This window comes from Branchiostoma belcheri, unplaced genomic scaffold (assembly GCF_001625305.1).
Source record: "Branchiostoma belcheri isolate BF01 breed outbred unplaced genomic scaffold, Haploidv18h27 scaffold69, whole genome shotgun sequence".
NCBI lineage: Eukaryota > Metazoa > Chordata > Leptocardii > Amphioxiformes > Branchiostomatidae > Branchiostoma > Branchiostoma belcheri.
In genome coordinates this window covers 1235101-1260620 of record NW_017804342.1, presented here as the reverse complement: position 1 = coordinate 1260620, position 25520 = coordinate 1235101, and the positions used below count along the sequence as shown (strand labels likewise).

Here is a 25520-nt window from a genome sequence, read left to right as displayed (position 1 = left end):
GGAGCCATTCCGACGGACCGATAAATATCAGCGGCCGGGAGATTGGCTCGTCAGTTGGCTGTCCATTTTATCTTCTTGTACAGCAAATACCTCCGAGGGAAAGAATCTACAGCCTTTTGTGAACCTTATTAAAGACATAGGAAAAATGTTCAGCCACTTCGGCAGAAGCCGCGGTTTTGATACACCAGTTTTATATCCAGGCGTTAATAGCATCACAAAGAATTATCCACTCCGGGTCATCTAATTTCGTGTAGAACCACTAAAATGTAGGCCGTCTGACAGAAACGAGATTAGAATTCGTGATCCCGAACGCCACCCATAAATATCTGAATACAAGACGTATGGAGATATTACAAGGAAATGCCAGGATAGTCGTACCATAAACACTGGTGTTCGTGCATGTGTATTCTCTAGCTATGGTCTCCGCATCAATTGTGCTAACTTCGCATGTTTTGCATAGCCTAATCATGTATATAAAATCATCACGATCAGAAAATCGGGAAAATTGTATTGCGTGTATCTCGTTGATATATACCATAAAGATATAGTCTACAAAATTATCTAGTCCATTAAATCTGAATATTATATGAGCTTTAAATCAAGCTATGCTGCGTAGCAAATGCACCCAGTATGATAACAATATTACCAGATAACGATTCGTACTTGGTAGGATCCCATCTAGTCTAGCATCAGCCTATTAACACAGTGATAGTCAGGGGTTGGGGTACGGGTCATGTACCACGTCTGTTATCGTACAGGATCGTTCACAGTTGATATCTCAATCTCAACACGTACTGTCTAGAGTTGTATGCATGGAAGATTGCCACACGCGCCTGTAGGTGATTCGTTACTAGTTTTATCCATTGAAATCATCGCTGGTGCCGCAGCTGGACTTTTAGAAAAGATGAAAGAACAAATGGTCCTTGAAATGTGGCGAGATGCTGCGTTATGACCAGACGTTGATGAGAGTTAACAAGAATCTTGTTAGTCGGAAGTTCATGAGTTATGTGCCGGCATGGCGCGGAATGAGATTGTACAATTTTGAGGTCTTTAGTAACATGAAAAATTATTGTTCCTGGTAGCAGATATATAACCTAAAAATATCGGACAGGTTGATATGACCTTTCCCTCTTTCTTCTTCTTCTATCTTTCAACACCCCCCCCCGTGTGTGTGGGGGGGGGGGTACGTGCGTATGTGTGTGTATCTATGTGTGTTTCTACACTGCATTTATGTATATTCTGCCTGAGGCGGCATACCTTTGAAGGTTTAAAGTCTGTTATCTCTTATCATGATTGCCTTGTTCTTGGATTGAGAAATTGTGACTTGATACAATTGTTTCTGAAAGCAACATACACAACCATGTGTTATATCCCAGACCTTTTCTTCTAGTACTTAAGGATGTTAAGTTTTATTCTATACCTTTTTTGTACTATGTTCAGTAGCTGTTCTCATGCATTATATCGTGTACAATTGTTGTTGTTCTTCTATGTTGTGACAGGGCTGTGCTATGCTGAGTTTGCAGCCCGGGTGCCTAAGGCCGGTTCAGCGTACGTGTACGGGTACATGGCTGTGGGGGAGTTCTGGGCCTTTGTGATCGGCTGGAACATGGTTCTGGAGGACATGATCGGAGCTGCCTCCGTGGCCAAGGCCTGGTCACAGTACTTCGACTCCTTCTTCAACGACTCCATCAGGTCAGAAAAGATCAAGGATCCAGCATCTTTGTTCTTGAAGGGGTTATGTATTAAGCTGTGATTCATTTTCTAACAGTATGTTTGAATGATTACAAGGTAAGATAAAGCAGCCATTCTTAACTGGGGAAAAGCTTTTTCAAGTAGCTTATAGTGCAATGCGGCTTTGTTACAGCTAATGTTTATACCCAAGCAAACTGGGGTTATCCCTACTCTTCTCGATACGTGTGCTGGGTTCTTTTACGTGCAGAGGTTTGGGGCTAGGGTCTGAAGCTCCCTCAAATGAGGTTCCTAAAATGTTGCTAATGATCTGATATTAATTTTTGCGAAACAATTGTCTCCAGATGATTATGGGTATATGATTGATAGTACACGATGTGTGTTATCCTACTCCAGACTAACCGTAGAACGAGAGATTGGGACCCTACACAAGGCACCTGGCCTGGGAACCTACCCGGACATCATAGCATTCATCCTGCTACTGTTAATGACAGGTAAGCTAGGCTATAAAGGTACAGTAAGAAAGCACTGTCCATTCAGAATAACGACAGATTCTTAGTTTTTAAGAAACACAAATAGCTATGGCCGCCAGAAAATCAGATACTCCATGTCCTGCTGTTGGAGGCAAAGTTACCAGTTGATTTTTGCACGAAAACGGAGACGTGATTGGTTGCTGATATTTGAACAGTGCTGACGCAATGAGAAGGATGGTATTGTTTTAATCCGTGCCTATCTAAACATGCCGTGTTGCAGGTGTGATCGCCAGCGGGGTGAAGCAGACGTCCATCACTAACATCATCTTCACGGCCGTGAACGTGCTGGTCATCCTGTGTATCGTGGTGGTGGGCTGCTTCTACGTCAACGGGCAGAACTGGGCGGGAGAGGACAACTTCCTGCCGTACGGATTCTCCGGGGTCAGTTTGTATTCTGAGTGGGTTTTGTGAGCTTAGTAGAACTGTAGTCTTTTTGTGATATTATAGATGTTAAGCCTCAGGGAAATTGTGGCAACTGTTTGAAAATGTCTCACATATCCAAGCAGATTTTGTGGTGGGCGAGAGTAATGTTTGCTATCTTACTGTCCAAAAAGCCTAGCCTAGCCTATAAAGATGGCATGTTCATCTACTTTGAGATTAACATGTACTATATGGCTTCACCTATTGTTCAATACCCCTCAAACTTTGAGGATGATATACCTTTGACATACAATGTGACGATTTTGATTGGGGGGGGGGGCTATCAATTGCAATGATATGCAATATGCTTTTGTCATTGATCACACAATTAGCAAATTCTGGTGAATACATTTTTCACAGATCGGTCCAGAAAGTTTTTTTTTACGTTGATCCTCTCCCATTAGGTTCTCTCTGGCGCGGCCACTTGTTTCTACGCCTTCGTGGGCTTCGACATCATAGCGACCTCTAGCGAGGAGGCGCGGAACCCCAGTAAGAGCATCCCCACGGCGATCCTGCTGACCCTGGTGACGTGTTTCCTGGCGTACTTCGGCGTGTCCGCCATCCTCACGCTGATGGAGCCGTACAGTCAGATCGCCTCCACCGCCCCGCTCGCACGGGCCTTCGACCAGCACGGGCTGTACTCGGTTGGGTACATCATCTCCGTGGGTACGTGGGCTCTAAGCATACCTGGTCACCCTGTACTCTTCTCGATATATAAGTGTGTTGGGTTCTTTGCTTGGCTAAATACTTGACAAAGCACAGTAGTGCTTCACCTCAGTTCCGGGTCACAAAAAACTGATGAAGAAAATAGCATCTCAAAATCTATATGACACCATCGAATGAAACAAAATGCATTATTATTTTGGTAGCGTAGGAACGGGAAGAGTCACAAGTATGTAGATTTCTCCCACATCTTTCTGTAGGTTGGGAAGGTAAAAGGTGGTGAAACGAAAGGGATGGGCTAACCCGAGACACAGTGGAACTATATCCTACTGCCCCGTGGTCTGAGAAAGGTAATTTGAGTACCATAATCTTACCCTTTTCTTTTAATATTCCTATCTAAATCCGTTTGGGAAGATCTCCAAGAATAACATTTTCTGTTGCAGGCGCTATCTGTGGGCTGACTGCCTCCACCCTGGGCTCCCTGTTCCCGCTGCCCCGGATCGTCTACACCATGGCGCGGGACGGGCTGCTGTGCGAGGTGTTCGCCCGGGTACACCCCCGCACGGCCGTCCCCGTGGTGGCAACGCTGGTGTCCGGGTCCCTGGCCGCGGTCCTGTCCTTGGTGCTGGATCTGCAGCAGCTGGTGGAGATCATGTCCATCGGAACGCTCATGGCCTACACACTCGTGGCAGCGTAAGTACAGCAATCTTTTGAAATGTACAGAAATTTGAGATTTCAGACTTTTTGGGTACTAGTATCATGGTCATGGAGAAATACCCGATATAGAATTACATCATGCAATAGATTGCTACTCATATGATTGCATGAAGGAACTCGCTCCCACGATTGCACCATTGGTCAAATTTCCCATCTCCATACCATATCCACCGCTGCATTAACGTAAACAATAGCTACAGCAAGGTTTAACCACCTAATATACCCCTGACTCGTGCATTTTTATAGAAGGTGAAGAGGTTCAGTTGTGAGCTATTCCCTCCATCCGTCGACCGTTTCAGGTCTGTCCTGATCATGCGGTACCAGCCAGGGAGAGTCGGCCTCACCAAAGACGAGTCCGCCTACTTCCCGACATCGTCTGAGAAGACAGGGCTCCTCTCAACCACCAGTAACGGTACAGCCGGCAAACCAAAGGCCGGGCTGTCCAAGTACTTCAAACCCAAGGACTCTACAGGCTTCGTACTGATGGAGACAGACGGAGACCAAGAAAATCCCAAGGAGCAGCAACAACAACAAGGTTTGTTCCCAACAAGTGGGGAATTTCAAATGCTGTGACATTCACCATTCAACGTTGCAGGGGAAGGATTTTGTTACGTTTTAAAGAAAATACAGTCAAGAGGAATGAATAAATCTAAAAGAAATGATGCTAAGATTTTTCTCATAATCAAATGATGATATAAAAGGATTTTCAGTACACAAAGCAAAGGACGGCCCCAACCTAAGATAGGTACTCGATTTCACCTGAGTCGAGTGAGGAATTAGGCGTTAAGTACCTTTCCTAGGGACACAACACTGGAGCCTGCAAGGTGTTTTAACCCAGAACTTTCAGATTCTGATTCAACATCCCTAACCACAAGACCATCTTATGAAGTATTGATAACCATTGCCACAGGTACGGCAACTCTGATGGACTCAGAAGCGCCCTCTGGCGGCGGGTACCAGCCCATGGACGTGACAGAGTCCGTGCCGGACCCCCGGCCGGAGCCGACTCAGCACACGGGGCAGCTGGTGTCCTGGTCCGTCCACATCATCGTCATCCTCATGATCCTCACCAGCGCGACGCTTATCTTCGCCCAGGACTACGTGTATGATAGAGCTTGGTAAGTACCTGATACTCTCCAAACAGAGCTTTATGATAAGATGACGTGTTTTAGAAGTTTTTGTCGCGCTTTCTTTTTGTTCTAGTGCCCTTTTTCACCAGCCAAATATTGGGTAGAGCTTGTTAGTACCTGCAGTACTTTTGATTTTATCATCATCACTGTAATACAAAGTACTGCGGGGTGGGGGAGCTGAGGCCCCGGGATAGGGCGGGCTGGCCTCTAGCCTAGCACCGTGCCGGGTAGGGTATACCATACGGACTTACACAAGAAATCTGTACAGTGTGTGTGATTTTAGACTTCCGGTAAGCAATGATATGCATTAGGTACCTACAAGTACATGGTGCATGCCTTCTGCGGGTTATCAGTTAATCTTACGAAAAGATGCAGGTCTATAAACAGATTGTACTGGACGTAAGGCTTTTTTCAGCGTGCACCATTACTGTGTATATGTATACAACATGTTTTATCATACTTCTACCTATCACAGGTGGGCTCTGCTGATCATCTGTGTACTGGTGTCCGCCATCTTGAGTCTGTGCGTGTTCATCTGGCGTCAGCCACAGAGCCGCATGCGCCTGCCATTCAAGGTACTATTATTATTATCAACGGCTTATTTGATCAAATTTAATTTCAGCAGGTAAAATACTCCTAGTACTTATACAGCGTAACATAAAATATATATTAAATTCATTAACATTAAAATCCTCGTCATTCCAAGGTGCCTGGCTGCGTGCTGCTCTGTCCGGTCTCCATGTTCGTCAATATCTACCTGATGCTGAAGCTCAAGCCCGCCACGTGGATCCGGTTCGCCATATGGCTGGCCATAGGTATGTACTCAAACGTAGGGTGGGGGTGTTTTTGGCGACGCATCAGGGGTGAGCCTAAAAGATTTTATCGATCTGAGACCATGCTTTATCCCGGACCGAACCATGCTCCGGGACGGTTCTAGATAGTCCACACATATCCATAACCGTGGTGTGGCTTTATCCCAAACTATGCTCAGGTTCTAGATAGTCCTTGGTGTTACGCATATCCAGAACCGTGTTTTATCCCGAACCGTACGGTTATACACTGTAGAGAGTCTACACGTATCCAGAAACGTGCTTTATCCCAAACCATGGTTCTAGATAGTCCAAGCATATCCATTACAGCGCCTGAGGTAAATCTAAAATTGTTCTTGGATATGCATTCTACTTGTCATTTTGTCTCAACTTGAGTGTAACTTTTTGTAATTTTTGTACCTTTCTCTGGGATGCCATATTTGCCACAGAAGTCGGCTCATGTGTATCTATGTGATCTATGCCACCCTACAGGTATGATTGTGTACCTGGGCTACGGCACACGTCACAGTATGGAGGCACGGCGCGCCGAGGAAAAGGGCGTGTCCCCCCTTCCTGACGTCATTTCCGCTCCCAAACACGAGCCAATCCCGGAAGATACTGACCGGAAGGACTCGTGACGTCATGGAACGCCCAAGGACCAAAAGATGTTGTACAAAACGTAACAACGAAACCACCAAAAGACTACAAAAAAGGCCGATTGTAATGGTATTTTGTATATACCCAAGTCTGAAATCGCAAACTTCCAACCTCTATTGCGATTGTTGTCTTGTAGAAAAGCAAGCTAAAGTTTGTGATCACGTTGTCATTTTCACAGTATAGGAAGACCAGTAATGACTAATGTGTACAAAGGATGAGTCACATATCATGCAGGTATTTGAGCCTTAAAAATGCAAGGGCCGTGGAGACCCAACCCACTAGTACACGCTTGCAAGACACATGGGAATTTACGTTACACTTTTGTGGGCTATGCTGACAACTTTCAGTGTTTTTTGCTTGTTTGCAAGTCTTAGAACTAGGAGCAGTTGAGACGTGCAATGTACAGAAGTTAAACACATCAAATGTCTCAGATCACGGTATTCAATGCACAATGCAATGGTTTTGCAACCATGTTTAAATTGGACCAATGCAGGTATTTCTCACTGTGATAGTGCAGTGTGTAGTGTAGTGTAAGTACAGTTCCTGCCTAAAATCATCAGAAGTCAGTGCCCAGATTAAAGTTACACCCAAAGCTCAATAAGACTGCTAAGACTGACATTCAATCAAACTTCCCAAGTTTTGAATGGTAGAAAAAAAATAAAGATGTTATGAATGTATGAATAAAGATATATTTCACCTAACTCAGTCTCTTCTTTTCTGTCAACAGTATCTAAATGAAGGCAGGTGAGTTGTTCTTTTTGTTGAAAAAAAATGACAACTGTTATCTTGTAAAATCTAAAGCGGTATGAGGGAAATGTTTATTCATCTTTAAAATCATAAGAAGAAGGTGTAAAGTGATACAACATATGAAGAGATTATGCAGTTAAATTCATAAAAAAATTAAAATTTTTATACAACAGAATCTAAAACTATAACCACTTTTAAGGGATTAAGGAACAAATTGAAGAAAACAGAGTACTTTACTCATTTCCTCCTACTTCTATATCTTTATAAAACAGGTCCGATATAAAAATCATCATGTTATGAAACATGACATATCATCCATCTATTGACCAGTTATCAAAGTATATCGTGTAACAGTGCTTACTTAATGATGTGACAACATAAAAACACTCTTCCACAGAGATTCCACTATTTGTATAGAAAAGTTGGCACATTCCTGACAAAGACAGACCTCAGTCCAGGACTCAAACACTCAAGAATACAAAACTACAAACATTTAAACAGTAGCACATGTACAAGTAACATCAAGTGGCCTTCTACAAGGATATAGGACAGGCAGTAGTGGTGTAAACTGGACATCCTGTAAGATCTGGAGTGTTATTTGACAGGTGTAGCCTCTGAGAAGCTGTTATCTGCGGCTGAGAGGTGTTTTTTACTGTGTTTCCTGCCCTTGGCTCGGCGGATGGGGGTGAGGTTGGGTCGAGGGTCTGTGTTCTCCTGGTCACTCTCACCATCTGTGCAATACACAAACACAACAATTTTGTTCACATTCTCCCTCTTTATTGCAGCCTTCATAGCATGTCGGCAGAATGTACTGCATCTGCATGAAACCCAAAATGTATAGCACTTCGGCAGAACGTCTCATTTAAGGTCATATTCTTTCAATTACGGATGACATTCCTGCCTGCAGTTTTCAATGTTGTGTCCGAAGAGACACCGTCTGCATAAGGCAAAATTCTGATGCGATGTTGACCAAGCATCCAACAAAAACTGTGGACAATTTATACAACATACAAGTAACTAACCTGGATCAGCTGCTGTTGAACCTTCATTCACATCAAACAGCTCAATATCGCTGTCTTCATCGCTTGAGAAAGAAACCGTCTTTCTGTTCTTCTTTTCTGCCTTCTGGCTGTTCTTCTTGCCTACACATGTGAGAAATATGCATCTTAAAACAACCAACCTGTTCTCACAATAGGGAAGTCAGACATCTACTAGAAAGGTAACATTTGCATTTAGCAAATGTACATGTATGATATTTACCTTCACATATCATGGTCTAGCCCAGTAAACTGTTTATTCTTACTTAACACATTTATTTATACATTTACCAGCCCCTCCAAGTCTATCCTGCCACTTGCTACATAATGTACATGTAACCAAACACCACAGGGTGTCTGCTACAACATCAGTTACCATGGCAACAGTCATCTTGTCCATGTAATTGACTTAATGTGTTTGGAAAAGAGAAAGAAGAGCAAAAATTGGTGTTTACTTCTACAATGCTAAACAAAACAAAAAAATAAGCAAGAAACAATTCATAACCTACCAGAACTGCCTTTAAAATCCTGAATGACAAAATCAGTATAAAATTTGGTAAAACTGCAGGAGTTGTTCACCTTTCATCCCCCTCTTAGCAGGATGCTCCTCCCCCTGTGTAGGTGAATGGTTTGGTCCGTCGTCCTCGGAGCTGGAGTCTTGTTTCCGTGACGCCTGCCGGCCACGCCTCCTTCCCCCGGGCGTACGACCCTTCTGTAGCCCTTTACCTGAAGGGAGAAATTCAAACAATTTTCGAAGGCTGGAATCCATTCTTGCCTTTGCATGGATCAACAGATAAGGCCACACCAAGTAAATTTTATGGATGACGTCCGCGCGCGCATTGATTTTGGCCTGTTCCTAGAAAACAAAACAAGAAATTCCGCTTCCTGTAACTTGGGCCAAAGAGTCACGACAGTGCTGCAAATCGTCAGATTGACGTGAAACCCGTAACGCGAAGATGAAGATGGGTAAAGAGCACATGTGCCGCAAAATGATGGTGTACATGCGCACAAGAGTCCGCGCGCCACAGTTCAAAGAAGCAAGATGGTGGGCTCACCACCCTTGGTTGCTAATATGTGAGCGTTCAGGTTGTGAAAGCGTGCGGAAACATTGTTGTTGACTGGTACGCGCTCGATGTCGGCCAGGGAGAGCTAACTTTTGCGCAACTGTACGAGGGACTTGTAGCGGCGAGTGAGTTTCGACAATACAATTTCAAGCAAGTTTTGTCAAGATCAGCCACACTACAGTGCAAATATTCTTCTGCAAATGACGAGAAGGTCGGAAGAGGCATTGAGGTTTACTCCGGCAGTTCGGGTGTTTCATCCGTATGGTGATCGACAAGACAGCTGCTACGACTGAAGCTGTTCCTAGGCCTAAGACTGCTTTTGAGGTATGAGAAGTCTGTTTTAAATCGAGTACCTTGTACGGAAAAAACACGGGTGAAATATTCCTAGAAGGGGAGTATAAAATAAATGCATACATGTATCAAAGCTCCTTGCATGTGTTTTGCATGGATAATTATGATCGTTTATTCGTTTCTGGTTATTTATACTTGATGTTGGCAAAATGTGTTTTTTTTATTCTTAAATTTTTGGTCCACATTTGGCACGTAAATTGCTAATTTTCAGTCGGATTTGTAAGGTATTTTGGCATCTATAGCTGTAAACAAACTACGCATTCAAGCTCAAAGCTCTTTTTGAAGTACTATTTTGGGGGGGGGGATTTTTAGTCTAAATTTTCATAAGAATTCTTTTTCCCCATCATTTTAGCTTTGATATCCAATTTATTAACGTTGTCTGCTCTTCCATTTCTTTGATTGCATTAAGACACATTGTGAACTAGGAACAGAAGGTTCACTTTTCTTTTACATGTACATTGTACATGTATACAGGTATGATGAAAGCATCAGGAGAACAAGGTCAGCAGAAGTGGATGTTTCCAGCCTATGCTGGGACTGGGAGCACACAACAATGTAGCAATAACAACACAGGTGAGTAGTGAGGTACATTTGATATGGATTGTTGCAGAATATACCCTTTAAATTTAAGGCACTTTGGGGACAGTAAAGACGTACATTTAACTACAACATATAACCTAAGCCTTTATGTTGAAAAAAAAAAATTTTCTGAAGAGTTGCATTTTAGCACAATTGACTATTGATCCATAATTTTCCACCTGTTTCATGTAGTGCAGTGACATGCACTTCACCAGTAGCACAGTACTACTATTCAGCCAGACTGAAGTCAGGGGTGATGAAGACGATGCTGCCTTTGGTGTGCTGGAACTGCGGTGAGGAGGAAACGCTGCCCATACTGGCAGAGAAGACTCAGCTGCATACCAGACAATAGACCCTGTTTGCCAGGTAGGCATACATTTGTTACCTACATAAATACATTATGCAACTTATGTAGAATAGCTCTAAACATATTTTGTTTGGTTCCACCTTTATTGATATTCTTTCTCAAAAGCTCCTATAGACTATTTGCATAGGTAGAAATGCAGTAATGCATGCAAAGGGTTAATCAGCAACTAATTTTGCCTTTTATGCTTTGTTTCTGCAGGCCTGCAAAAATGTGACAGGACGACAACTGCCGTTCCACCTGATTTATTGCTGTTTTGATGATGAATAAAAGACTTCTTGCTTGTTACACTGTGTCACCTCATTCAATTTGTGTCCTAACATCTGTTGTCTCTTAGTATATTTCTAATCTAGGCATCTTGTTTTTTTGGGCCCTTCTTGTTTTTTTTTCGCCCTCTCGCATTAGATTTGGAGTCTCCAAAGGACGTCATCCATAAAATTTACTTGGTGTGGCCTAACATTGAATTCAAAACCAAAGTGACAGCTACTGGACCAACTGGATAGATTTTGAAATCAGTCAGATGTTTCTTTTAAGTACATGTGTAGCATCCACTACCTTAACTGTCTTCTTCTATCCAATTGCTTGAGTAACTGTTACTCTGGTATCCCATCACCTACTCTGGTATCCCATCACCTAGTTGTCTAAAATTCTTTGTCATAAAAATTGATCAATTGAAAAATTTAGGGACTGGAACATCTTAGGACACCCATGTGGGCAAAACTGAGTCACAGTTTCAAATTTATTGGTAATTTTTACATTTTTGAAGCAACTGTTTTGTACAAAGTTGGAGTTTGCCTTACCTGGAGTCTGTCCCCCCTTCTTGCCTCGAGCCTTACTGGCCTTCTGTAGTGTCTCATCATCGCTCATGCCCTTGTTATGGCACTGCTCAATACGCTGTTCCAGTTCATCCACCAGGGCCTGGGGAAGGTAGTGTGAACTGTAAATTCCCTCAGCAATGCAGAACAGTTACTAAAACTTCCTCCCTTTACTGCTTAACCTTGTAACCAATAGAAAATCTGTAGCCAAATAGCTATTTCAGCATGGTAACTGTTTAAGTAACTTCTAAAATGTTACAATTCTAAAACATTGCGAGTAGAAGAAATGTCTTCTTCACCAAAGAGCATGAATCTAATATATTTGAGATGTCAGGAAAAGATCCAATGCTTTACCTTTTACCTTAGAGGCAGAACAGCACAAATTCCTTTCAGAGCTGCTACTACAAAATGGAAACTATTTCTACTTAGTTTGTTGAGGTTTTTCAGCTCTTACCTTGACCTCTGGCTTGGCGAAGCTCTTTGCCTTCTTGAGGATGGTGCAGAAGGAGTTGTGGATGTCCTCACTGCCGAGCTTGTCTCCGAAGCAGGCAAAGTTCTCCTGGAGTTTCCTGATACCCTTCTCACTCAGGGACAGCATGGACAGGCAGAAGGCCAGGTCACGTGCCTGGCGATCCGTCCTGGGACACAGAATTTAAATACTGTACATCTGGAAATATTTGCAGTTCCTTGACTACAGGACTCGGAATTCATTTTTTAGAATAGGTGCACTGGTGTATCCAACCTACAAAAAATGGGTACACAAACTTTGGAGCACCACATAGAATAATCTTTAAACAACAAAGATTTTATTATTTTTCTGACACTTACAAATGTAAATGTGAAAATATACAGTATACTATATAAATTTTATATCTTTATAATTATATACATAAAGCTACGAAAATATTTGAGTGCATCGGTGCACCCACAGAAAAAAATTGGTTGTACAGCTCCAAATTTGGGTGCACACATGCACCCAGTATTTAGAGCCCTGACTACACTGCAAAGTCATATACTGCAAATATGTTATTTTGTACTATTGCATTTTACCTTTGTTTTATTTGATGTACTTACCTGGTGGCCCTGAAGCGATGACACAGTTTCTCCACCAGACTCTCCGACTGCTTGTCCTTCTGGATGAAGGAGAACAGGTACCTGGCAGGTTTAAGAAAAAGGTAGTTCAAAACAACACTACAAACTTGACATAGAAAGCCACATGCATCATCAGTACAATGTTCAAATACATTTCTAAACTTCGTCCCACTACACATTGCACACTTAAAACTGTGAAAAAACTTAATCTGAGACATGATTTTCGTAAAGAACAGAATATTGTACTCACTTCATGATGGTCCTGAAGTGTTCCTCAGTCACCCCACAGCCTGGGTCTGACAGGCGACTCACCATGTCAGGCATGATGTTGTAGATGGCATTACCCTGCAGAAAAAGTAGGAGACCATTTAAACTTAGTGTACACAATGTTCAGTATCTTCACATATACAATGTAGTCTAGATCTATCCTGACAAACTTAGTGTATATGTACACAATGTTCAGCATCTTCACATAGTCTATCCTGACAAACTACTGCTTTACTCTTTAACTCAAACACATCCAACCTCCCCAACTCTGTCTTACAACTTGCTACGTAATGTAATGTAATGCACGCCATAATGTAACTCAACACCACAGGGTGTCTGGTACAGAATCAGTTACCATGGTGACAGACATCTGATTCAGGTCAATGACCTTATGTGTTTGAAGAAGAAACAATATGTTTTCCTTCTGTGAAGGTAAAAATAATTAAGAGATTACGGCCTGACCTTCTTGGACAGCTCGAGGAAGAAGAGTTTAGCGAGGTCGGCGATCCCGGACACCTCGTCCACCATGCAGGCCGCCATGTCGCTGATGTAACCTTTGACCTTCAGCATGTCGTTGAGGATGAGGTGGGTCAGCACCATGAGGGTGTTCTTACGCACGTGGGACGAGTCATCACGCAGTCTGTGAGAACAATAGTGTTAGATTTGTATATGTACATATACACTATCAGGTATCTTGGGGTCTGTAGAAGGGAAATGTACAGGTGTGTCAGAGTGGGAAAATCCTACTTTTTTCTGTCATCTAAGAAGATTAGGTGCAGGTAGTTCTGATCGTTCTACTGTGTACTTTTTAGTGAACAGAACAATACGGTAAATATCTAAACTTTTTGCCATGACACAAATTCAGGACACTGTGAATATGTGTTTCCAATGCAAATGTACATGTATTACTACTGTACTACAGAACTGTTTCAAGTTTTCAACCACCAATTCAAAACACTGCAAAAGTAGACGCATTTACATTTTTGTACAGTACCACCTTTTCTTATTATCATCTTCTTGATCTACAGGCCGTACCTGGCATACAGGTTGGGAGTCCAGGGTTCGATCAGGTTGGGGAAGCGGAAGCTCAGATCTCCCAGCGCGATGATGGTGTTGGCTCGGATGATGGGCTGTGGAGACTGGTGGTACAAACACAAAAATTCAGTATACACAGACCAGAAAAACGTGTAAATTCAGGCAAAAAGTAGGTGTGAACCGCATTGTTTATTTTCATGACGAACTGAAAGCAGGGACACCAATTTTATCCCAGCTTTTTGGTAAAGGATTTTTTTGAAGTTTGTGAAAAAGAGCCCAAGATACAGTCAAAGCAATAGAAGACTTCACCCCCTCTGGCAGATTATACAGGAACTGCAGTTCTGTTTACCACTAACTTAGCAAATTATAAGTTCTAAGTTCAAGAAAATCCCCAACCTTCTCCAGAATGGTGAAGAGCAGTTGCAGATGTGCCTCACAGAACTCGGAGCTGACCAGCATGTACTTGGCGAGAGCCAGACTGGCGGTGGCTCTGAGCTGGGGGTGAGGGAACCTGGTGGGGTTACTGCACACAGCCACGATGACTGGGGCCAACAGGGCCACAAGACTGGATCCTGGGGGAGGAAATCACAGGTAACATGTACAGGATCAGGCCCCGATGTGGTTAAAGTAAATAAAGGTAGTCCCATAGGATTTTTGCTGGCATAGGGGTAGTGGGTTTTTGATCCACTAGTTTGTCTAGAGAAAGATATTTGGAAAGCAGGGCCCATCTCTCTCCTTCCACTGCCTTAGTTAAAATACCTCCCCAACTGAAGTCTGGTGCCCATTTTATACCTGTATGGGTGGAGTGTGGAAAATTGTGTCAAGTGCCTTTCCCAAGGACACATCATCTAGCCTGGAATGATGGACCCGTGACCTTGGATCCGTGACCTGGACCATAGTTAGTGACTTACCAGTGACGACCTCAGTCTCACAGATCTTGCGGATGTAGTCAGCCTCTGCGTCGTCAGCCGAGGCCCCAGCCAGACCCATCTCATCCTCTATAGACATCTCCTTATCATCCTGGAGTAGGAACACAAGGTGTTTTACATGTTAAGCCCTCCATTGTAGGAGCATATGCTCCCCAAAATTAAGCAATACGCCTAGAGATTTTCCATACATAGATGTACCCCCATCAAGACCTGCATGCACTATAATGTTCCTATCATGGACTGCAAAGCTTAACAATCATAACTGCACACAGTTGTATTTGCTTTCTTGCTTTCTGAGTCTGATCATGGCACTTCTACTCTGCATGTTTCAATGTACATGTATTGTTACAACTTACATACAAAAAACGCAATATTAATGTGATGTCCTGCAGTTGTTTGATATAATGATGATCAGATGATGTAACTTCATGGTGGTGGACCTAGATTTTTGCAGGCGTGCCCAAATTTTTTTGGGCTGGGAGTGCAAGTGCACCTAAGTCAAAAAGTGAGTCTGGAGTCCTGAAACCAATAATCTAGCGATCTCTGACCTTCCCCTTCCCAGAAGGTGTGTTCCTGGGAGTGTTGTTGACACTGCTGGTGCCTTTCTTCCCCGCTTTGTTGTTCCTGTCCTCCTGGATCATCCTGCGTCGCTTCAGCTCGCCCGACAGTGCCACGTCCAGGTGGACCAGCTGTCTCAGGGCGCAGTGTCCCAGCAGTGCCAGCAGACGGGACAGCACACCAGAGGAGCACGTGATGACTTTAGCAGGGCTGGCAGGAGCTTCTGGCGAATTGCGACATGGTTTTGTTGATGAAGGTTAGACATCCAGGTAATGAGATATACACGAAAAGTAGTTACTCAAGCAACTGGATAGATTATGAACTGTCAGACTTGATGAAAAGTAGTGGATGTTATAGCTACTTGAAATGCCTGACAGTTTTCAAACTCTATCCAGTTGCTTGAGCAACTGTTTTCTTGTGTGACATGGTTTGATTTTAGAACTTAAGAATCTCCAACAACTTTCAGCAATTATGGACTACTTGTGTCAAAAGCACATGTATCTGTTTGTGTACTTCTCACAGTGAGTTGAAAAAATAGATGAGAAATTGCCTTTCCCCCAGTATTACCTTCTGTTGTTTCTGCTGATTCAGGTTCCTGAGCCTGTTCCTGAGCTGATTCAGCGTCCCTGGCCTGCAGCACGACAGTTGTGACGGCCTTGATGACGTTACCGATGACGACGTCGGGGTTCTCTGACAGACGGTACACCACGTTCAGTCCCTGCTCCATCAGGGGGATCCAGTACGGGTTTGACACGTTCTCAACTCCTAAAGACAGGACAAACAACGAAATACAACTCAGTGTAGCAGTGCATAGCAGTGGTAGAAATACTTTTTGTGAGTGTTCTGCAATATTGCAATATATCAAAATTTTGTCAAGGAAATTGTTACTCAATCAGACAGACTGGATAGACTTTGAAAACTGTCTGACGTTCCAAATAGCTTCCCCCTCACCTTTGACCAGGATTTCGGCCAGTCCAGTGAACATGTCGTGGTCGGCGGGGAAGCGGAGTGGCTCCTCGTGGCACCCTGCCTTACGCTGGTAGAAAAACAGCTGTGTTAGACTATTACAATTTTGGACCATATCATTATCAACCAATTATTTACTGCAGTATACTACTAGGGCTAGTTTAGGTCATTTGTCCATACAGGGTGGTGATCTCCATCTCCATAGAGATGTATGCTATTCATACATGTAGCTTTCAGACCATTACTCCAGGCATTAGTAAGGTTATTTTCTCTTCTACCTGTATATTAAATTGCTGCCTATAATTTCAATTAATGGCAACTGAGTTAATATTTTCCTGTCTTGCATCCAACAATGCTATACAGTTTCAATATTGTCAAATACTGACATGGAGACAATTAACTAATAAAAGTATATTTGAGTTATTTCAACTCTGGAGTGTAACAATCTCTTTCCTTAGACACAGTTTAAGATTCAGGCACCTTCTGACTGCCGGCGAGTTTGAGCAGTGCTGTGCAGGTGTCCTTGGCCAGCAGAAGGTCGTGCTGTCCACGCTGTCCCAGTCCTTCCTGTACCAGCACGTCTACATTACTCCTCACAATGTCTGGCTCAGCACTGGGAGAAAACATGAGCAAAAAAATACACTCAAGCAACTAAAAAACAGCTTTCAAAATCTATGAAGTTGCCTGAATCTTTAGTAACTGTTTTGTTGTGTGTCTCTTTATATTACTTGGATGTCTATTCACCCATATCTGGGCAACAATAGATTGATGATGAATTTGACCTCCTTGTCAATCTACAGTTACAAAATCTCCTCCTTTCCTGCAACTCATATACCTACACGACACACAAACAAACAAACACACACACACATAATCACACACACACACACACACACACCAAAAACAACACCTAAGACCCAATGATCCCATCTGAAATGAAAAGTAACTAGTGTAACATCTAACAGTTTACTCACCCGGCAGCCATGCCCAGCAGTATGAGCGCCCCCCGGCTGTCCTCAGCGGTAGTGCCCTGGATCTTCAGCGCAAACCTTTCCCACAGTAAGGTCACCACACCGGAGGACAGGAGGGAGCTGCGCACCAACTCACAGATCTGGGCAGAATAAAACAACATGTACACAAAATCATTCATTGATATTTTCTTCTGATTATCAAATCCTTTGGAAAAATGCAGCAGGATAAATTTAGATAAGCAAATAGCTGAAAGATCTAAAGTCTTATATTATTATCATTACACTTATCACAATAGTTGGTCATACATTGTATTAACTTACCAGCTCCTCCAGTGAAGTGAGTTCCCCTACAGTAGCACTGACCGTCAGAGCTGCCAAATTCTTCACAATGGCCAGGTTTCTGGCTCTGGGGGAACAAATATCAAACTTATGGTGACCAGCCCCTCCAACTCTGTTCTCTCACTTGCTACATAATGCAATCAAACAACACAAGGTGTGTGCTACAGTACCAGTTACCATGGTGACAGACATTTAGTCCAGGTCATTGACCTTATGACTTATGTGTTTGGAGAAGATATGTTTTCCTTCTGCAAAAGTAAACATTATTAGATGTGCCCCCCACAAAAATGTACATGTACATATTGATCATATTTTGACACCTTCCTATGGCATGATAGAGAACCATACCTAGTTTTTAGATAAATACCTGTTCAACTACAGATTCTGTTAGTGAGTCACTGACAAAACTTAGTGGATGTCACTAGAAACCTGTCAGTTTTCAAAATCTATCCAGTTGCTTGACTAACACTTGTGCATAGTACCTGGGATTGCCCCCAGTAGGAGTGAGATACAGCCTCTTGTATGCCTCCACTACAGCTTCCTTCACAGACTTCTCCCCAGACCAGATCAGCACCAGCATGCGCCGCACGCCCTCCATCGCCCCCGCCAGCCCGAACTCAAACGCGCTCACGAAGAACTCGATGGTCTCCAGGACATCCGAGGTGGCCTTTGACCCCAGCAGCTGGCACAGGATGGGGATAGCGCGCTGCATCTCTGTCGCAAAGTTAACCGAATCCTGCAGGGGACAAGAAAGATTGCTGTGATTACTTCTGTGGGACAGAAGTGAATGGGAAGAGATTGGGTTTCATTTGATTGACAGGGTTCTGACCCAGTATGCTGTGGATTAACAAGAATGATTGCAGTGTTTTTTCCCCTTTTAAAACAGCTATTTGATCCAGTCAAATTTAAATATTTACATCTTCTGTAACCTACACGTATGCTAATGCTATGTTGGACCTATTTGTATGACAACAGTGTTCAAAGACAGGAAAGTCCATGGGTACATAAACGCCCCCCATACTAACCTTCAGGTACTGCACGATGACCTGTTGCTTGCTGACTTCATTAACAACACCACCTTCTGCACCCCCCTCTGTCTCTGTCACTTCTGATGCCCCCTCCTCTGTACCCCCCTCTGGGAGAGACTCAGGCAGAACCTCCTCAGGGTTGGGAAGGGGGGTCTCAACTGTGGTCCCTATGTCAGCAGAAGAAACAATGCATTTTGTACATGTAAGCAAGTTTATTTGGTGATATATTACTAGTAAATTTTTTTTTTGGTATCATAAGTTCTCAAAATCAAAGTTCCTTCCTTCACCTATAAATGTGCATAGGGCAGTGCCCAACTCCATTGCTGTAGCCCCACACAGCTATGCAATTACTACAGCTGGACTTAAGTCCACTGAGCCTCTTGGCTAATCAATTGTCAAAAGGGTGAACCGTCCTAACTACAACAGTAATGAGGATACACAGGGGTTTGGTCTTCCCAATGTGACTCAAGAACTGCACATCTGCCATTAAGAAGTTCCAAACAGTAATTTTTCCTTACCAACAAAGATGGCTTCCAGGATCTCCAACAGATTCCTCTGGTCAGGTTGAAGTTCATCCTCATCCTGCTCCTCCTCCTCCTCCTCCTTGCTGCCGGTGTGAGCAGGTAGGAAGATGTGCTCGTCAGGCCAGCTGTCTCGAGCTGCCATCACCAGCCTGGCTGCTGACTTGTGCTGGGACTGCTGCAGGAGGGTCTTCACTCTCAGTACAACACTGGGAGGGTAGGAATAAGGTATCGAGATGAAGTTCAATGATATGGAGATTACAGAAAGCTGTTCTCGTACTGTCTGCTACATAAATAGCCATAGTCTGCCATGTGCATAGTCCAGCATCTAAGATAGGAGGTGGTCTTGAATTTGAATCCTGATGAACCTGCAAAATGCTGTACATAGCACCGGACATCACTGAGCTTAACTGGATCAAGATCACTTTCTCCAGCCCCTTTGGAAAACCCTAAAGGGCAAATGAGGGTTTATGCTATATAGAAAAAGACCTCACCTCTCAAGCCCATCCTCCTCCCCAATCAGCTCTTCTTCTTCCTCCTCCTCCTCCTCCTCCTGCTGTAGGTCCTGTAGAGCGGTCATCACCTCCGGCCGGATGGCTGACCACTCCTCCTCAACTGGACGCCCATCTAGACATGGCACAACACAGAAAACAACACAAAGAGTTCACAAAACGATGGCAAATTGTGAGCATAATCCTTTCGTTGACTCAGGCTATAGTAAACAACTTCACAATGCAGTCTCCCATATTGTTGTCCGTATGGACGAATAAATCAGTCTGCTACTTACCCTGTGGCTGGTCCAGAGGCTGTTCAGGCATGATCTCTGCTAACTTAGCCGACTCCTTCTCTAGTTCTGCCTTCAGCACGTCAAGGGGGAGCTAAGATTGAAAACGTAAACAAACTTACAAACAACAGCAATGCTAGTATATGAATATGTTCAGAATGATGTACAGGCTCAATATATGCCCCCTACTACATTTTACCCCTTGTGTACCCTAATAAGTTACAAGAGGATTCCATCAGACAAGTTGGTTTTGTGACAACAAATGTAGGTCAGAACTTAACACTAGTCCAGAAACATGGTTCTTATCTACAGAACATACTAGTATGCATGTATGCAATGCAATACAATGTCCTCTGTGTTTTATTTCTCAGTGCTGTTCTCACCTTTGCTCCAAAAGGGTTGGATGTGAGGAAGGTAGTGAGCAGCTGGATGGCAACCTTCCTGACCAGACTGGACTTGTCCTGGAGCCGCCCCACCACCAGACACAGCAGCTGGTGCCACCGGCCTAGAGGGATGGCCTGTGAGGCAGAAGGAATTTTTGCCATTGTTTCTCACTACAATAACACTACTGGCGTACGTAGAAAGGTAAAATTTGCAAATGCATAATGTTTACCTTCATATGGTCTAGACGAACAAACTAAGTACTTTATTCTTATTCAGACACATATTCATAGTGACCAGCCCCTCCAACTATGTCCTACCCACTACATAATGTAACCCAACACCACAGGGTGTCTGCTACAGAACTGTAGTTACCATGCTGACAGCCGTCTGGTCCAGATCATTGACCTTATGTGTTTGGAGAAGAAACAGGCAAAAAGGTTTTCCTTCTGCAAAGGTAAACATAAATATCTACAACAATGTTCCTGCTTGTTCAGGGTAAGAAATCTGACCTTTTCATTGCAGATGTGGAGCCAGAGGGTCAGAACCTTGCTGCGAACAAAGGCATTGACATCATGGATGTGATCCTGCAGAAGGGGAGGACAGAACAGTTAGGAATTGATACAAATCAGATGCAAAAGATATTTGAATCTAAAAATTTTGAGGAACGAATATTGCTTTTTTGCCAGTTCCACTAGTTTTCTACAAAAATCCAACTGCATTTTGGACATACTGTCTTCCTAGTAACTTCAACTTGCAAAGCAATCTCTGGTTGACAAGACTACAAAAGAGAGAACTTTCTTATCTTACCTCTAAGCAGTCCAAGAACTGGTCCCGTGCTTTCTTAGACTTGTCATCCAGGTCCCCTTTGCTGAGTTCCTTAATGACGATCTCAGACATGACACCAAGAACACCATTTCTCATGGTGTAGGACTGGGGAGTAGAGAAAATAGATGAAACTTTTACACATAGGATAATGTACCTATGGTATATTCTCCCCTTGCTGTGGGCAAGGCCATTCAACAAGTTGTCTAACATACAGTGCTATTACTCAGCAGGTAAAGACTTAAAAAGTTAATTTGTATATAAATCCAGAGATCTAGAGATTCCAAACCTTGAGCATCCTTGTGTAAATGCTAATATTTCATCATTCAAATTTTGAGTGACAGGCTTGCAGTAAAATTTCAAGACTCTCTACTCTAGGCTAAAAAGTTGAATGCCTTTCTTTCCATTAAATTGTCAATTACACATTAAAACCCAATCCGAGCTGACCGTTGACCTGAACTGACCTCTGCGTCCAGATGACAGAGGATGACGCTGATGTTAGGCAGCATGAGCGCGGGAACTCTCTCCGCCAGCTCCACCATGAACGCAGCGTACGACCGTGTCCCGCTGTTGTCACGTACCAGCTTAGCGGGGTCCATACGACCAATCTCTCTGTACAGACAGTGAAGACTCAAAGTTAGTCAGGCAACTACAATATATGTTTACCATGTTTTCATACTTTCCAATCCTAATAAACTGTTTTTGGTCCAGCAAGACAGGAACTTGTTTATGGAAACACTTTATGCTGTAACCTTAAAAAGGACGAACTGAACTCAACTGGTCTTGAATATCTGGGTCAGGCAGACAAAAAAGACAAAAGTGAAAAATAAACAAGAAAAATATGAGAAGTACAGCATGGAAACAACATTTTATATATGTACTGGTGATTATTATGAGAACAAAATTAACACAGTAAAAACAAATCCTTAGATTATTCTCTCACAGGGATGGCGGAGCAGGGTCCAAGTGCCACGTAGACCTTCTTTCCTGTTCAGGTTTAGATAAATTGTACAGTCTCATTCAAAGAGGGCCTTCAAAGCAGACATAGGAATCACAAGTGAGCCGGACACACAGAACCTAATGTGATGTGTCTGGTCATTGACGAGAACAATGGACGAACAACAACATTCTCTCATATATTGCCTTTCTAAGGTTGTAGGTAGCCTACGAGGTCCCACCTCATGATGTCACTGATGACAGACTTGGTGCTAAACTGCAGAGCAAAGAGTTCCACCATTTGAGCCATGGGGCTGGCCAGGTGCTCAAAGTGCTGCAGCAGCTGGATGATCTTCAGGCTAGCACCTGCAGGTGGGGACATAAGGGAGCAAGACCTCACATTTTTATGTACACATTTGTGTTGGCATTTGAGCTCAGGCTGCAGGGCTAAAGATGGCAATGTCCTAAGGATGGCGAAGTCTGAAGCAACCTTGTACCTTGTACTTACACACAGACACATATCAAATGCAGCATATACAGATATGTGATTTCAATGCTTTTTCAATGTCTCCTTATCTTCATAAGAATTCTTATTTAGCCCGAAACATCACACATCCTTTGGATGTACATGTAGCTTTTGCATTTACAGCTTTTGTTTGCAAAAAAAGTACCAAAGCAAATGGCTTCAGAAACCCAATTATATTTTTAGTAAGTACTACAACAAGACTAACCCAGCCCGTGGTTGTATCGCCTGACCAGTGTCCCCAGCAGGTGGAAGACGGCATCCTTGGTGCACTTCTCCTTACAGGTGCTGGGGTTCTCCAGTAACTTGTAGCAGGTGTTAGCTAACATACTGTGGGATAGAACACAAAACAGTCAGGAAAAAAACACAAAACATTCTCTATTGTACATGTAGATTCTAAAGCTAGCTACCATACTGAGGAATAGAACATTATGATATATAATTTATATTGTCAGGAATAAGCCACTTACAAATGCACTCTCTATAGTACATGTAGCTTTACCATACGTACAGCAGCTTGTACTTGTAGTAATGAGATACAGTAAAAACTGCCCAAGACGACCACTCATGATAACCTTGTGTAGAGGCGGTTACTTGCACAGGTTTGACTATAAAATTTGTAGATATAGTAACACTTTCAATTTACTGCATTAGAGTGGTAAAGGGTGCAACAGGTAGTATAAGAGAATTTCATACACAAAATTGGAACAAAGCTGTTTTTCTTACTTGACAAACTCCTCCTCCACTACAGGTGGTTCCCACAGTCTGCCTATCTCCAGCTGGGTAACCTGGGACAGAGACTGAACCGCCCTCAGTCGCTCTCCTTCCCAGTCCCAGTCCCCCTTTGTTGTAGTCTTCCTCTTAGACTTACGGCCCTATGAACAACACAGGTCACTCTCATATGACATACGTACATGGATCAAACTTGTAAACATTGATGAAAAATAGTCATACACAGTACAACATGCAACAAAAATGTGAGAAAAGTCAGTTTCTGGTCAAGTTGACCATTGCAACAAAGGCAATTTTGGGAACAATATTTCCCAAAGCTATGGTCCTGTTTTATGCAAGTTATGGTGGATTGCAAACTCAACTTGGGGTGGTCGCGGTCACAGAAGACAAGTCTAAGTCAGGAATGTCAGGAATCTCTTGGTCTGTCACGTGTCCGCAAGCCTAATTACACAGCAATTTGACGCCACCATTCTGATAAGCACACAACACAAACCTTTGTGACAGTAACAGTTGTAGGCTTGGTGTCCTCTGCCTCGAAGGCTTCCATGAACTGTGTGAGGAGGTATGTTGTCATCTTCAGGGTGTTGAGGTGCTGCAGACGTGTGCTGCAGTCAAAGTCTGCAGTATCCAGCAGGGCTGGCAGCTCGCCTGCATGCTGTGACACGGCTGCAGGGGGATCAGGTCATGATCAAGTGTGTTAGACTGAATGAAATGTTATACTACTATATTTCTCTATTCTGTTACTGTTGTACACAAGCACAATTGTCTGACATCAGATGAATCAGAACATTGTTATTCTTATCTAAATCTCAACATGACAAATAATAACCAGACAAAGACAAGTCATTTTGCAGATTGATTGACTGGCTAAAACAATTACAAACGAACAAATAAATGTATTATAGTCAACCCACCCTTGACCAGTAAGGTCCAGACCTCCTCCTTGACTTCAGTCTCAACTTCATTTAGCTGGCTGTAAGACACAAGTTAACACTTAGGTAATTCCACCATTACACATAGATTGCTTCAGCAATGTGCTAACTTTTCTCTGGCTTGTAGATCATCCAGTTCTCACTTGTTCCCATAGATGTTTCTTGCACAAACCAGATTTAACCCAGACCTTACCTAAGAACACTGTAGATCAGGTCAAAGTTGTCCAAGATGGCAGCAGGTCCTGATCTGAAGGCAGCCTTCAAACCTGGGAAGACATTAGAAATAGAATTGAGAAATACAAATTCATACATACATGATGTACCTAGCCATTAGTACGTACAGTATCAACTATTCTACATATATACAGATTGGCTTTGCAACAACAACGCTGTGAAAGATGTTATGTAGACCTGTAACTAAAAGGAGTATGATGCAGAATGGCCATACGGTGATACACACTAACTGCCATGTTTGACAGGACCTACAAAAATGCAAATTGTGCAACCATTGAAAAATAATAACTCACCATGAATCTGTGTGTTGATCTGCCTGACAGTCAGAACCTCCTCCACTACATACTGTGTGTCTGAGGTGCGTTTCAGAAGGTCCTTCCGCGCTAGCGGCACTGCAAACTCAAAGCTCATGATGTTCTAGAACAAAATCACAACATTTTGTTACTTGAAGAACTATGCACCATAAAAAAAACAGAATAATTGACAACTTCACTCATATCATATTTTCTACATTACAAGTTGACTCAAATGAATGTTTAATGGCTGATGTCTTTCGTGAACGAAACAAGACAATGCTAGTAAATTTGGTGATGACATAATGATACAGGAAAATCAAAATGCCCCCCTCCCCAAACAACAACAAAAGGTCCCACTGTATGCACTACCACTAGCACTGCATAATTTGCTGTATCGTATTTTTATACAGTTCGTAAACTTCAAGACATGCTACAAACCACAGATACCTTTGTAAAGCCCAGAAGCTATTGTCTCAATCTTCAAATGTGCTGATATCTTCAGAAATGTTTTCCTTTTCTCAGGGTTTAGAATCCGGGGCGCTCGAAATGAAATCAAAAATGGCCGCCTTCTTTCGAATCCGTTGATTCTATTCTGA

At 43.0% G+C, this 25520-nt stretch overlaps 2 protein-coding genes and 1 long non-coding RNA gene across 3 annotated transcripts in view; 2 read left to right on the top strand and 1 right to left on the bottom strand.

Moving 5' to 3' along the window:
• The window catches only part of LOC109484140 (high affinity cationic amino acid transporter 1-like), a 17242-nt gene extending 10562 nt beyond the window's left edge, over positions 1–6680 (top strand). The window contains exons 3-12 of the mRNA XM_019787361.1: positions 1500–1692; positions 2086–2183; positions 2443–2603; positions 3047–3308; positions 3749–3998; positions 4322–4557; positions 4933–5140; positions 5628–5727; positions 5859–5967; positions 6454–6680. Of these exons, the coding sequence (XP_019642920.1) occupies positions 1500–1692; positions 2086–2183; positions 2443–2603; positions 3047–3308; positions 3749–3998; positions 4322–4557; positions 4933–5140; positions 5628–5727; positions 5859–5967; positions 6454–6599 (1763 nt within the window). The 3' untranslated portion in view covers positions 6600–6680. The remainder of the gene's footprint in view (positions 1–1499; positions 1693–2085; positions 2184–2442; positions 2604–3046; positions 3309–3748; positions 3999–4321; positions 4558–4932; positions 5141–5627; positions 5728–5858; positions 5968–6453) is intronic.
• Positions 6680–25520, bottom strand: LOC109484129 (condensin complex subunit 1-like). The gene is made up of 34 exons (XM_019787346.1): positions 25372–25520; positions 24922–25045; positions 24588–24660; positions 24377–24435; positions 23956–24128; positions 23457–23605; positions 22939–23060; positions 22450–22573; positions 21736–21883; positions 21257–21379; positions 20959–21033; positions 20449–20583; positions 20069–20159; positions 19776–19908; positions 19279–19490; positions 18758–18927; positions 18215–18468; positions 17715–17799; positions 17397–17533; positions 16903–17035; positions 16408–16492; positions 16024–16221; positions 15447–15679; positions 14881–14989; positions 14366–14541; positions 13970–14073; positions 13397–13574; positions 12918–13012; positions 12650–12730; positions 12030–12213; positions 11561–11678; positions 8982–9128; positions 8388–8507; positions 6680–8096 (listed from the first exon to the last, which is right to left on the bottom strand). The coding sequence occupies exons 2-34, from the start codon at positions 25037–25039 to the stop codon at positions 7960–7962; spliced, it is 4479 nt and encodes a 1492-aa protein (XP_019642905.1). The 5' UTR covers positions 25040–25045; positions 25372–25520; the 3' UTR covers positions 6680–7959.
• On the top strand, positions 9379–10735 carry LOC109484170. The gene is made up of 3 exons (XR_002141063.1): positions 9379–9790; positions 10292–10390; positions 10589–10735. It is a non-coding gene; the product is annotated as an uncharacterized LOC109484170 (long non-coding RNA).

What these genes read in the sequence shown, in the direction of transcription:
- LOC109484129 (XM_019787346.1), bottom strand. Translation starts at nt 25,039, where the DNA reads ATGAGCTTTGAGTTTGCAGTGCCGCTAGCGCGGAAGGACCTTCTGAAA. An exon ending in GTGGAGGAGGAGTTTGTCAA is followed by an intron (nt 23,061 to 23,456) that starts GTAAGAAAAACA and finishes TCTATCCCACAG; the next exon opens with TATGTTAGCTAACACCTGCT. An exon ending in TCCTCGAGCTGTCCAAGAAG is followed by an intron (nt 13,013 to 13,396) that starts GTCAGGCCGTAA and finishes CTTTTTCTGCAG; the next exon opens with GGTAATGCCATCTACAACAT.